This window comes from Diabrotica virgifera, chromosome 9 (assembly GCF_917563875.1).
Source record: "Diabrotica virgifera virgifera chromosome 9, PGI_DIABVI_V3a".
NCBI lineage: Eukaryota > Metazoa > Arthropoda > Insecta > Coleoptera > Chrysomelidae > Diabrotica > Diabrotica virgifera.
Window position 1 is genome coordinate 2,897,190 of NC_065451.1, and position 15,287 is coordinate 2,912,476.

General features: G+C 31.0%; 1 protein-coding gene across 1 annotated transcript in view; it reads left to right on the forward strand.

Annotated features, from left to right (window-relative positions):
- Positions 1-8,751: 8,751 nt before the first annotated feature.
- Positions 8,752-15,287, forward strand: part of LOC114326975 (proton-coupled amino acid transporter-like protein CG1139) — a 46,813-nt gene continuing 40,277 nt past the window's right edge. Inside the window, exon 1 of the mRNA XM_028275469.2 lies at positions 8,752-9,024. Within this exon, the coding sequence (XP_028131270.2) occupies positions 8,966-9,024 (59 nt within the window). The 5' untranslated portion in view covers positions 8,752-8,965. The remainder of the gene's footprint in view (positions 9,025-15,287) is intronic.

A 15,287-nucleotide genomic window follows, 5' to 3' on the forward strand; every position in this document is an offset into this window, starting at 1 on the left:
GGTACAGGCTCCTTTTTGCAATATTTTATTTAGTTATAGAGTAATTTCCACATACTCACATATTTCTGAAATTGGGCTCTGTACCGCCATTCTTTATTATATTACGAATATGTGTGCCAAATATCTCGACAGAATATTCAAAATTATAGCCGCAATCTTGGAACGCGTTTGTTGCTACCTGTTGATCGCTACTGTGTGCTCTTAAAAATGACATTATAATGTCTAAAATCCTCTTACAAATGCATAAAAAAGCTCTAATCTTACTTTTTTATGAAAAAGTTGCATGTATGATAAGAACTGCGTTAGATAATTATATTTTTATTATGATAATTTGAACAATAAAATTTTTTAAGTAAAATGTAATTTTGGGCAATTGATGCATGACTTGCAGCCACTCAAACTTTAAGTGTCTAACAATTATCTAAATCTATGAATACTAGTACATACAGACGTGGTACGTTACTGAGCAAAATATTTCATCATTCAATAATTGTCTAGTGTTTCTACAATACTGGGAATATAAAAACAAATTTGAAGAGTCATAATGTACTGATATATGGGTGAACTTTAATACATTTAGCAATCGAGTATACTGTGATAAAATATTTAAATTTACTCACAACAAAAGATGCGATAAGTACCTACGAAATATCCATAATACTTTGTGTAGTAGGTACTACCTGCGATACTTACATCATTTTTTTAAGTATCGAACTGCCTCCATTAAAAAATTTACTACCTTGGGTAGGAAAAGGCCTTGTAATTTGGACCCCTTAAGAAGAAAAATAAGAAGATGGAAGAAGCAGCTTCTTATTTTTTTTTTTACTTTTAAGTACCAGCAGTGGAAGATCAAGTGAAGAATACCTCATATTGTATTCATTGATCTTGAGAAAGCATATGATAGAGTTCCTCGAGAAATTCTGTGGTGGGCACTCAATAAGAAAGGAGATTCACCACTCCCTGGTGAATATGTAAAGATTGTGAGGGATATGTATGAGGGAGTAACGACTAGTGTTAGGTGTTTAGGGACAGGTGTGGGCGAGACTGATAAATTTCATGTGAAAGTAGGATTGCACCAAGGCTCTGCGCTTAGTCCGTATTTATTCTCATTAGTTTTGGACCAGATAACAGCGAAACTACAGGGTAATATTCCATGGTGCTTAATGTATGCTGATGATGTAGTGTTAGTAGGAAATAGTGCAAGAGACTTAGAACAAAAACTGGAACAGTGGAGACAAGCTCTGGAGGAAAAATGTTTAAAACTTAGAGGATAAAAACAGAGTATTTGGAATGTTCATTTAAAGATGGAGTTACTACAAATAAAATGGTATCTTTGGATGGTGAACTGATTGTAAAAAGCAATAGTTTTAAGTACCTGGGATCGGTATTACAGAGTAATAGAGAAATAGATGGAGATGCATGCAGTAGAATTAGGGCTGGATGGATGAAGTGGAAGGAAGCGAGTGGTGTGTTGTGTGACAGAAAAATTCCAATGAAGCTGAAGGGAACATTCTATAAAACAGCCATAAGACCGGCTATGATGCACGGAACTGAATGTTGGGCAATAAAGAAGAAAGAGGAACAACGAATGCATGTGGCGGAAATGAGAATGCTTAGATGGATGAGTGGAGTGACAAAGAAGGATAAAATTAGAAATGAGTATATTAGGGGAAGTCTAGGTGTGGCACCAATTGATGCCAAAACGAGAGAGTGTAGGTTAAGATGGTTTGGTCATGTTCAACGTCGAGACGTTAATCACCCAATACGAAGAATAGCTGAAGTGCAGATTCCTGGAAGGAGTAGGAGAGAAAGACCAAAGAAGACCTGGGGGAGACGATAAGGCAGGACATGTTGGTAAAGGGGATTGACATTGATATGACCCAAGATAGAATTGTGTGAAGAAATTCAATTAGGGAAGCTGACCTCGCATAGGGATAAGGCAAAGAGAGAATGATGAGTGGAAGATCAAGTGAATAGAGCAAACAGAACCACAGGTTGCCTGAATGAAACAATATAGTGTAATAAAAATATCGGTATCGGGAAAGAAATGAAGGGCAGAATTTACAAAACAGTCATCAGACGAATAATGACATAAGCGGCAGAAACACGACCTGATACAGAGAGGACAAATATAATGCTAGAAACATTCGAAATCAGAGATGAAAACCCTTCGAAAAATCGATGGTAAGACACCATAGGACGATCTACAAAATAGGCCAAATGACAATAAATAGAGTAGTATAGCCGGCGAGACACGGTTTTCCAATAGGAAGACGATCAGTGGGAAGAGCAAAAAAACAATAGAACGACAACTTACTGGAGCCAGATTGAAAAAATATGCAGAGTCATGTTTACACAAAAAGAGGAAGAAGAAAAAGAACAAATGATATATTAGACGTTTTCCATAACAAGCTAATTATTTTTCTTTGCGGCTTCTCCTTCTCTGTTCTAATTAATATTACACCCAACACCCATCTCAGAATGAAGAAAATAGTTATAATTACATAAAAAATAAATTTATATAAAATTTTTATACAGGGTGAGTCATGAGGAACTGTACATACTCCTACCTCGTATAGAGGCCCCTATGGGGAATAACAAATGACCATTAAAAAGTGTCTGCTCCCATTGTTTAATAATATACAGGGCGAGTTTCGTATTTTGACAGAAATTTGTATTCGTCATAATTTTTGAACGGTCAGATCGATGTGTCTCTTATTTTGGTCAATCGTTACACTATTACCACCTAATCAACTGAATTAGTCAAACTAGAAAAAATCAGGCCCGGCTTTAAAAAATGAGTTTGTTTTGGCCTTAGAAAAAATTTCACACTGTATATGCTTTTTGAAAACTCTAATATAAATTTTACAAATTAGACAAATAGGCCATTAAAATAGCGTATTTATTTTTTCCCCACACGATTACTTAATTTTTTATAAAAAAATCAAATTTGACTACGAATTAAAAGTTTGGTAAAGTGAACCATAGATTTAATAAAATTAACTTTTATTACAAAAATTAATTTTTTTTAACAAATATTTAATTTATATTACCACCCAATCAACTGCTTTATTCAAACGAGAAAAAATCAGGTCCGGCTTTAAAAAATTAGTTCGTTTGGGTCTTAGAAAAAATTTCACCCTGTATACGCTTTTTGAAAACTCTAATATGAATTTTACAAATTAGACAAATAGGCAATTAAAATGGCATATTTATTTTTTTCCCCACACGATTACTTAATTTTTTATTAAAAAATCAAATTTGTCAAAATCGCAATTTTACCATAAAAATAAAAAAAATTAAACAACGTTTTTCTTAAAATTAAAAGTTTTACCATTTTTTTTCTATAGTACGTCTAGATCTAGAACTCCCCATACACTTCTCTTTAGACTCTATAGTTTAGCCTAGACGTGATCAAATAGACAAATTTTAAATTTTTTCACTTAATTTTTGCGATTTAACTTTGCAATTCACGAATCTGCACCTTTTATTTTTTTTAAATTCATAACTTTTACGAGAAGAAGACTGAAAGTCTACAACAATTTTTATAGTCTTCACAATGGTAAGAGATATGTGCTGTAAAAATTTCAGAAAAAAAATATTAAAATGGAACAGAGTTGTAGCGAGTTACCGTGATTTCATTTTTTTTTTCATTTTTAGGTTAAAATTCCCATTTTGACAAATTTGATTTTTTAATAAAAAATTAAGTAATCGTGTGGGGAAGAAAATAAATATGCCATTTTATTTGGCTATTTGTCTTATTTGTAAAATTCATATTAGAGTTTTCAAAAAGCGTATACTGGGTGAAATTTTTTCTAAGACCCAAACGAACTAATTTTTTAAAGCCGGACCTGATTTTTTTCTAGTTTAAATAAATCAGTTGATTGGGTGGTAACATAAATCAAATATTTGTTTAAAAAAAATAAATTTTTGTAATAAAAGTTAATTTTTTTAAATCTATGGTTCACTTTACCAAACTTTTAATTCATAGTCAAATTTGATTTTTTTATAAAAAATTAAGTAATCGTGTGGGGAAAAAAATAAATATGCCATTTTAATTGCCTACTTTTCTAATTTGTAAAATTAATATTAGAGTTTTCAAAAAGTGTATACAGGGTGAAATTTTTTCTAAGACCCAAACGAACTATTTTTTTTAAAGCCGGACCTGATTTTTTTCTAGTTTGACTAAATCAGTTGATTGGGTGGTAATAGTGTAACGATTGACCAAAATAAGAGACACATCGATCTGACCGTTCAAAAATTATGACGAATACAAATTTCTGTCAAAATGCGAAACTCGCCCTGTATATTATTAAACAATGGGAGCAGACACTTTTTAATGGTCATTTGTTATTCCCCATAGGAGCCTCTATACGAGGTAGGAGTATGTACAGTTCCTCATGACTCACCCTGTATGTAGTTTGGACTTTGGACGTATAAATTGGTTCTGCTGGGCGTGTTATTTGGTTTTACTGGTTTTTACTATAAAATTTTATCAATGTGGGAAAAAACGCTAGACATAGGTATAAACTAAAATTTTAATAATTATTCATGATTTACATTAAAAACGTTTAGTTTTGACAGCTATGGCAGTAATAATAGTTAACATAAGTTATATTGGCATAAACTTCATGTACACATCCTGAAATGTGTGTAGGTATATCGCACCTACGCAATTCAATTTTCTTCTCAGTTCTCTCCATAAAAAAGGCGAAAATTTTTTTGTCAGTGTCACATTTGTAGTTTACCTTTTGTTTAAATTTTTCTCTGCTGATATTTTTCTTTTTTCGTTTCCCTTTTTCTCGTTGATTTTCTTGTTGCTATTCTTCGTTGTTGCTAATAATTTTAGTTTGTGTTTTTAAAGGGGATAGTTTAGAAAAAAGGTTGTAATATGGATGATGTATCTATAGGATTTTTTAAGAATTATTTTTTCTGAGGAAATATGATGAGGATGAGCCAGGCAAAAACATAATTAAGGAAGCATATTTGAAAACAGATTGCATTCTAGCTTTAATATACACTTTTGTTTCTAAGGACTCCTTGTCTTGCAAGACTGATTTTGATGTTAAAATTTAGCCCTGTCATCTTTTTCTTTACTATTGTGCTTATTATCTCTCAGTGAGACATAAAAAAGATAAGTAAATCGAAACTTAAATAAAAAAGATAAATTGAAAACCATTAAGTTCCCTTAATTTTCCTAACTAGCGTGTAATTTGTCTGTCTGTAGTTTAAGTTTCATGTCAGCTAATTTATATTTTTATGTTTCAACAATTTTTTTTAATTTTGGACCTTGTTGGGGGGGGGGGATTTTCCCATTTTCTCTCCCCGTAGATCTGCCACTGTGTAGTGGTTCAAAAAACACGGCCTACCTCTACTTTTTGAGGCACTATAAGTCCAAGCTGACTTGAGTTCGTCTTTTTTTTGGACGAATCTTGATATTTTTGAAAGGGGCATGTGTGTGTGTGGAGAGAAAGAGATGGCATTAGACAAAGAGTCTTTTTGCCACAGAATTTTGTTATAAAGATTTTTAAATTTTTTTCTTAGTATCATTTATAAACTTGATTAAGATATTATATATAGATTTGTCAGAATAAGACAAAAGATTGCTGATATTAACTGGAAGGCTAATGTTAAGGTCAATTAAACCCAAATATAAGTTTCTAGTCTGATAATCAAAGAATACATGGTTCAGATCCCCGATGGACTGATTGTTACACGAACAGAAGGGAGTTTCATAGATTCCAATCCTATGTAGATGCTCTGGAAAAAGGCCATGGTTAAGTTTTAGCCGGGTTATTAATGAGGAATGTACTTTGTTATAATTGTAGTTAAAATGAGGTATACTTTTTGGTAACAATGGGCGAATAGAAAAGTAATGATTTCCTGGTGTCTGCTGAACATCTTCGTATTTGGACCTCGATCTTTCCCTGCCAACACTTCTGATAATAGAAAATAGGTCTTTGAAGTTGAAAACGTTTGTGATTGCTGGTATCTCAGATATATTTTTTGCCATTTCATCCACTATTTCGTTTCCAACTACTCCACTATGTCCTTTAACCCACAGTAAAGTCACTGTTTTTTTCGTGGATTTTAGATTATATAATATTTTTTTGATATCAAGAATAATGGAGTTTTGGAAATTATCTAATGGATGGCTACAAATAGCTTGTAGTACTGCCTGAGAGTCTGAGACTATTACAACGTTCTCGCAATAATTATAAACACACCAAGTTAGTGCTTTCTGTTTGTCAGCAGCCTCGGCTGTAAGAATAGAACAACAATCAGGAATTCGGTATTTTTCTGCATAATTGTTGTTTGAAACAAAAAATGCGAAACCAGTACTTTCATCTGTTTTTGATCGATCTGTATAAATTATTGTTAAATTTTTCCCTAATTTGCTTAGTATGGATTTAAATGTAAGTTTTGTTAAAGTTGGCAAGTCTGAATAAGATGGCATTATAATGGCTGGTTTGTCTATCAGAACTTCAAAGTCATGTTCGAAAAAAGGAAATTTTGGTAGCTGTAAAATATAAGGTTGGTAAAGATTCGCATCGATAAAAGCTTCTGTAAGAGGAGGCGAATTTTTTATCGTCCAGTAAGAATTTGTTAAATTTTCTGTCAAAAGTATTTTGTGAACCATAGTTGTATTAAACGTTCTGTATTTTATTAGACATTTGTTTTCTAATATTTGCCTACGTATGTATAAAGGTGGTTCTTGGGCCTCTGCTAGAGCTGCATGGCTTGGTGAGGACATCATAGCTCCTAGACCGATTTTTATAGATTTATATTGTATTCTGTCTAGTGTTAAAAGATTTGTTTGTAAGTAGAACCATAAAGAATACAGCCATAATCTAGAATGGATCGTATGTAGGATTTATAAAACATTAAGGAAATATATTGGTCTGCACCCCAACTTTTTTTGGAAACGAAACGCAGAAGGTTAATTCCACTCTCTGACTTTTGTTTCACATATTTTATATGGCTAGACCACAAGAGTGTTTTATCTAGGATCATGCCCAGATACTTATACTCTTCTGCTAAGGGAAAAGCATAATCACCTATATGGCATTTTCCTTTGATTTTTTGTCTACGTCTTGTAAAACATACAATCGAAGACTTCTCTTGTAATATGCTAAATCCCATGTTTTTAACCCACCTATCTATATTCTTAAAGTTACGTTTTAGATTAAACATACAATCATCGTAGGATTTATGGCTGGTATATAAACCTATATCATCCGCATACTGTATTATTTTACATTTGTCATCTATCAGGCCATGCATATCTGTAGTGTAAACATTAAATATTAAAGGGCTTAGAATTGAGCCTTGTGGAAGACCGTTATATAATATTCTTGGACCGTGTAATACATTATTATGGTCACGTAAATATATTTTTCTGTTCACATACAAATTTAATATATTTACAGATAATCTTTTATCGATACCACATGCCACCATTTTTGAATATAATATATCCAAATCAACCACGTCATACGCACCCTTTAAATCTATAAACAAACATAGCATAAATTCGTTTTTGAGAAGCAGAGTTGAATATCCGAAACTAAATGTATGAGAGCATCAGTTATGCCTCGACCTCTACTCAGTATGGATTTCGTAGAGGTCGAGGCACAACTGATGCTCTCATACATTTAGTTTCGGATATTCAACTCTGCTTCTCAAAAAACGAATTTATGCTGTTTGTTTATAGATTTAAAGGGTGCGTATGACGTGGTTGATTTGGATATATTATATTCAAAAATGGTGGCATGTGGTATCGATAAAAGATTATCTGTAAATATATTAAATTTGTATGTGAACAGACAAATATATTTACGTGACCATAATAATGTATTACACGGTCCAAGAATGTACTGAAAGGGGCATATAAACGTACATGGCAAGATGGTAATATAAAGAGTATCAGAAAAGACCGCGAAAATACTGATTCACGCTTCGTTATTTTACATGTTGCAACTAGTAATGGGCTGGTTAAAGATGGTGAACTGCTGAGAATGAACCGATTGTCGAATATGCTTCCTTAATTAGGCCTTTAAAAAATCCTATACATAACCAATCCATATCAGAATTAGTCCCTTGATATACAATTAGAAAACAAACAATCTGTCCACAATCAGTATTATATTCCGGTAGAAATAATCCACATTTTGTGTGTAGTTCTAACACTAACACCCTATAAAGAACAGTTACAAATTAAACAAACTCCAAAATCAAAGACACATAAATGAAAATTGGTACAACAAAGGAGAACAGCAACAAGAAAATCAAAGAGAAAAAGAGAAATGACAAAACGAAGAAAAATAGCAGGAACATTTAGACATAAGATAAAGTACAAATATGACACTGGCAAAGAAACTTGTAGCCTTTTTGTAGAGAAAACTACTATGAAGATTAGAATAGCTGCGAAATATGTAAGGGAGCTCTTTGAGCTTTTATTTTGAAGTTTCGATTTTCACTTCGAAAATTTGAAACGTCAAAAATAAATGAATTTTCAATTAAAATTATGGTTATTTCCCATTAAAAATAGTAAATAACATTAAAATGTCACAAGAAAATAGTTTCAAACACACACTTCAATCGTGTTTAGTCTTTCCCCCTATAAATCAGTATATAAGTTTAAAAAATCGTTTTACATAATTATATGAAACAAAATGACAAATTTGAATAGCTATCTCAAGTAATTGACGAAAAACAGGTGGGGATACGTCGACCCTGTCTATATAACACAATGGAAAAGGTGATACGATTTGCAACATCTACCGAGGCTCGCCACCTACCAGGCCAGGACTAAAACTATTCGAATTTTTGGTTGCGTTGAATTTTTTATATACTAAAAGCCGGTGCGATTGGTGAATGATATTCGGGTTCAAGAAATTCGAATTATTAATTAGTGGTGACTTTGTTTTGACAGGATAAGTGGTGCATCTGTAAGTGACGAAAGATGTCCGGGTATGACAATCAAGGATTTGCTGGAGATGGTACATATGGAAATCATAATGAGTAAGTTTCATATTTTTTAATTACTGATCACGAATATTTTTATTGCATTTCGCGTCTCTCATACCTTGTTTTACCATAGCTTCGAGCCTTTGGTTCCTTTAGGACCTTCTCCCTTTATTCCCTCTACTTTTGGAACGAAATTCTGTTATTTTTTATCTATCGGCCATCGCTGGCTCCTTTTACATATTTATACAGCTGTTAAAACTGTTTGTTACTTCTCTTACTTTATTTTGGTATGGCTCCGCATCATTGTTTTTGTTTCAGGACTTTCTACCTTTCTTCCTGTTTTTCTTGTGGAGCTCCATTCTATTATTTATTTATCAATCTGTATCGCTGGCTCTTCTTACATATCTGTACCTCTTCTACTTCTATTAGGGGAGTGCATATAGATTTTCACTTCGGAAAAAAATCAAACAAAATAGAACTTTTTGTAATTTCATTAAGAAATGTTTAATAAACAACATATCAAAAAGTTCTACTCGAGAAGTGGGTGCTTCATTTTTTATTAAACAAATGAACTACGAAGTTTGATGTTTTTTTTTTAAATAACTCCGAAAATATAAATTTTAGAACAAAACTGACTTGACCATTGAAAAATTCAGAAAATTTTACAAAAAAAACTTTTATAAAGAATTTTCTAAAATTAAATCTGTATCTTCAATAATTTTTTATTTATAACGCTAAAGTCACCTTTCTCACAAACATTGGTGCACTGTAAACTAGAGTACGGTGAAGTGCACGGTTGAGTTATTTTAATGTAATTCTTTAACTAATGCATCAAATGAAATTTTACAAAATGAACCTAAAAGAAGAATAATTAAGCTATCTTATGGTTATAATAAAAAGAAATAAAATGTATGGGCATAAGTACGGTGAAGGCAGAAAGTGAGCCTTACATGAATTTTGTTTAAAAATGATTTAAAAATGTGTAACTAATACAATTTTTCGTATAAAATCCTCAATTTTGCACAACTTACCTTTCAAACATCGTACTAAATGATGTTTCATTCAAAAAAAAGTTCAAAAATTTAATTCAAATGATATGACGTCTTAAAAAATGTAATTTTTGAAATCTTCGTAGTTTTATAGAATTACCACCAGTTTAAGACGTTACGTAATCTTTAAAATGCACTAAATTATTTTACTTTAGAAATGAAATAGACTATTTCTTTTTGAGAAAATTAAGAAAGATAACAAAAATGTAATACAAAAACCGAAAATTACCAGCTAAAAAAATGTTTATATAAAGTGATCAGAACGTTTTTCTGTAAATCTTATCTAAAATACATTTAATAGTAAACTTCAACAATAATAAATGTTCAGCAAAAAAAATTTTTTTAGCTGTTATACAGTATGTCTGCGTAACTTGGAACCTATTGATAACTTTTTTATTATCAGTTTTACGAAAAAAGTTATTCTTTATAAAATACTCTGCATCGTTTATAATCTAAGATGCAATCATCAAATATCAAATTTAATGAATTTTATACGAGGTATGTCAAAAAATATGAATTTCACCCAAGAGTAAAGTATCGGTAAATTCCACAATATCGAAAAATGTTTTTTATGAAAAATAACTTTTTTTCGTAAAATTGATAATAAAAAAGTTTTCCATGTGGTTCCTAGCTACGCAGACATTTTGTATAAGAGCTTCTGCATAAGAATTTTCAAATTGCAATGCCATATTCGGATTCAGTATAATCAAAAACAAAATAGAAACATATTTGATCAAAGTAAAATGATGAATTTAACGATATTTTTAAAATTATTAATACAAAACAATTGTTATTGTTTAAACAATTAATAAACCATTAGCGGCCAAATCCGCGAGTAGAACTTTTTACTTTAACATGTATATAAACTAACAAAAAAAGTTTTAGAAAAATATAAGCTTGTTTGAATTTTTCCGAAACAATGCATGTTTTCATTCTAATTGCACTCCCCTATATGCATATGTTAAAAACTCTCGTTACCTTTTCTTACCTTGTTTTAATATGGCTCCGAATCAATGGTTTCTTTAGGACCTTCTACCTTTCTTCCTACAACTTTTGGATCTTCAAATTGTTATTTTTTTATCAATATGTCATCACTGGTTCCTCTTACATATATAAGTAAGAAGCTGGTACCTCTTCTATATGCTGAAAATGTTCTTTCCAGCCATATTCTCCTTCTTATTTTCTCATTCCCTTTTCTGTCTGTTCTTGTTACTCCCGAGCGTTTCCAAATCATTCTATCTCTGTTGAAATGTTGAAATTGTTTCTACCATGCTGGTGTTTATCTTCTTTATTATTCAAGTTTAATGTCCATTATTGATGCTCTTTGGCTTCGAACCCTTGGTTTATTTTTATTCATTCCTTTCTTCCAGTTCCATTCTGTTATTTTTTATCAATCTATTACAGCTGGGTCCTGGGTCATCTTACATGTCTGTACTTCTTCTTATATATGTTAAAATTCGTTTTTTCTAGCTATATATTCTTCTTATTGTTTCATTCCTTTTATCTCCATTCTTGTTACTCAACAATGTTGTTTCTCTCTTGTTACTGATGTTTCTCTTATTCATTATATTAGTGCAGTCACTGAAGGTGGATATGAGCTATTACCTCCGATTTCGTTGAACCTCCATAGATTTGCATGAAAATTGGTGACTGGTTAGAGAATATCTCAAGGAACAAAGGTGACATGGTGTCAACTTGCGCTTTTACCCTGGGGGTGGATGCCATCCCTTCTCGGGGGTGAAAATTATTTTATTGAATATAACCCCATAATTCGATAGAGGGACAAATTCTAAGCAAAATTTGTTATATAAAGTTATTAAAATAAATCAAAACTTTTTGAGTTATTAAAGATCAAAGATTTTAATTTTTCTTGAGAAAAATGCATGTTTTTATCCGATTTTTCATCAATAACTCAAAAACTATAAGTTTTTACAAAAAAGTTATTATTACCAAAATTGAAGATAATAAAAAACGAATTAAACTCTTGACAAGAAAAACCTTTTAATGTTAACTAAAAGTTAGTTATAGGTAATTGAATATATATTTTTTTCGGCAAGTAAAAAAAATCTAAGTATTCAAGCTGAAATAACGGGAAAATTATGCATTTTATAATAGAAACTTATTAAACATTTGTCAAAGTACTTAAAAATATCTATCAAATGAGCCCGCTAACATGTTGATAGAATTAAAATTTATGAACCAAATTTTAAAAAAATATTTCAAAATTTTTCCAAAAAATGTTATTGTTTTTTTTAATAACTCCGTTTATTTTTAAGTTACCAGGTTTATCCAAAAACCGTTTGAAAGTTAATTCCAAGGGCTATTTAAACACGTTGAATTTAATCTTTTAAACCCCTTACTTTCTTAAAAATAAAAGGTTAAATGGCCCTGGTTGCATGGTTTTCAAGGCAAAATTTAAGATTTAAACGTTTCTATCTCGGTTATTTTTTTATTTTTTACCCTATGGAAATAGTAAAACTGGTAAAATATTTGATACAAAAAAAAAACTAAAATTTGGGTATATATCATTTTTTACGAATATTGAGTATTTTTGGAGTTATTATCAAAAGAATATGAAAATTACAATAATTTTAAAAGTTGTGATTTTTTTAAATTATCTTTTTTAAAAAAATACATTTTAAACCGGTCAAAATTATTGAAATCATTACTTATGCTAATATAAGGAAGTTCTTGTAAGAATTACTATAAATTTTAAATTTTGTGGAAATGGCGTATGTTTTATTTTTCACTTTTTCCTAAAAAATTCGAAAGGTTTCTTTTATTTTCATCATAACTTGCTTAATTTTGACGTCATTAACTTGTTCTGAAGCTCATTTAATAGGTATTCCGAAATACGTTGACAAATGATTAGAAGGTATATTTTATACATTGCATCGTTTTCCCGCTATTTAAGCTTGAATACTTAGATTTGAGTACTCGTCGAAAAAAATACACATTCAATTTTCAATAACTCACTTTGAACTAACATTAGTTTAGTTCTTTAAGTAAGGAATGTATTCAGTTTTCTATTATCATCAATTTCAGTAAGAATAACTATTTTGTAAAAGCTTATAGTTTTTGAGTTATACGTGAAAAACCGATTACAGACATGCATCTTTTTACGAAAAAATTAAATCTTTGGTCTTTAATAACTCAAAAACTGTTGATTTATATTAATAACTTGATATAACAAATTTTGCTTATAATTTGTCCCTCTATCGATTTATGGTAATATTTTTAATAAAATAATTTTTACCCCCGAGAAGGGGTGGCATCCACCCCCAGGGTAAAAGCGCAAGTTAGCATCATATCACCTTAAAGGTATCCTCTAATTACTCACTAATTTTCATGAAAATCGATGGAGGTTCAACGAAATCGGAGCTGAAAACCTTCAGTGACTCCACTATATAACTACTTACTACTTTCCCCTTGTCATAATACTTGTTTAATATGTAATTGTTTTATATATCGTGTACTTAGTGGTCTATCCTGCCAGATGTTATTTTAAAAAATTTAATTAAATAAAATTAAATAAAAAATAAGTAATAATAATCAATCTTGAAAAATTCATTATTATTAATTATTTTGGACTGCTCGTTTATTACACTGCAGTTAAAAATAAATTACTTACCTATGCCTGAAAAACAACTTATATATTTTTATATTTAATAAATATTTACTTTACATAAAACAGACATGTAGTTAAATTTAGCAACAAAGAGTTTATTTATATAATGTATCCCCTCTCAAACAATATTGTATTCGTACTATCGCTGATGGTACTCTTCTAATAGGGTTTAAAACTTCGGACATCTTGGGTATTAGTGCACCCTAATATGTCTGTGTAGATTTTGGCATTGGATCCGACCATCACTTGTAACACCGTTGCCATATCCTCTATTTTTTCATACTATCACGTTACAATTTTTTGTGATACATATTATACACGAGCGGGACACCCTCAAAAAAGCGCTTAGTTTTCGAGATACTGACCACGGAGGGGTGAATGGCTAATTTTATTCATACTTTATATTTTCGAGGGTGCTGAAAACGAAAATGAGGTTTATTTTGAATTTTATGTGGGGGAACATTGTCAAAACCGCAATTTTAACCTAAAAATAAAAAAAAATTAAATCACGTTTTTTGCGTTTACCTCGCTACAACTGTGTTCCATTTTAATATTTTTTTCTGAAATTTTTACAGTATATAGCTCTAACATTTCTGAAGTTATCGGTTGTACTTTACTCTTGGGGAGTTCTATTTAATGCTATAGTTTTAGTTTTGGAAGCATTGAGTTCCAAGCCCTTACTTTGGCTTTCTTTTGACAGTATTTTCGTTAGTGCTGTCAATTTTTCTCTGATTCAGCTAATATCACAGTGTCTTATATTATTAATGATGATTCCATTTATTCCAATACCTCTTGAATGCTTATGGAGGGATAACCTGATGATGTGTTTAGCCTAAATGTTGAATAACAAGGAAGACAAAATACAACCCTGGAGAACTCCCCGCTTTATATTAAAGGTAGTGGTGTTACTGTTTTTTGTTTTCTACCTGTATGGTTCCAATATATGTTACCAATGATGGATATATCATGTCCGTCTTTCTTATACCTGGATACATAATATTTCGACGAAAATTGTGCGTAGGTCCACTTAACTACCGAGACTCAGCCAGTTTTTTCTTATATCCTCTTCCTATTCCTATATGTTGTAGGTACTATACTAAATTTCCTCTTTTGTACATGTACCGGGTGTCCCAATAAGAATGGCTCTCGGCCATATCTCAGAAACCGTTGGTACAGCTTTGAGAAAAAAATATTTATAACAAAAGTTGCCTCGGTAAAAGCCTGGAAATTATTTTCATAATTGTAGGTCCACCTCTAGAGGGCGTAATTGAAATAAAAAATTAATAAAAATCAAAATTTTACAAAATGTACCTAATTAAAGGGCACTAGAAATCCAATAATCGTATTCTTCGTAAAATTCTGTGCATATTTGATTTCACAAGTTTAAGTCTACCTTTGCAAATAAGATATGGGGGTGAGTGGGAACCTTCTTACGAAAAAATGGCTGTAAGTCCGGTTCTGCTAAATCGAATTTTGCATACTTGGTCTGGTTGAAAACAGCTCTTTTTGGTCAATGTAAGTGTCTCTTTTTCGAAATAGCCTAATAAGTAATATGCAAGCTAGGAGGCGTTATTTAATTATTTTCAGAAATCTAGTTTTCTTTGGAAAATATTAAATACAAGTATGCATTTTTATTATTA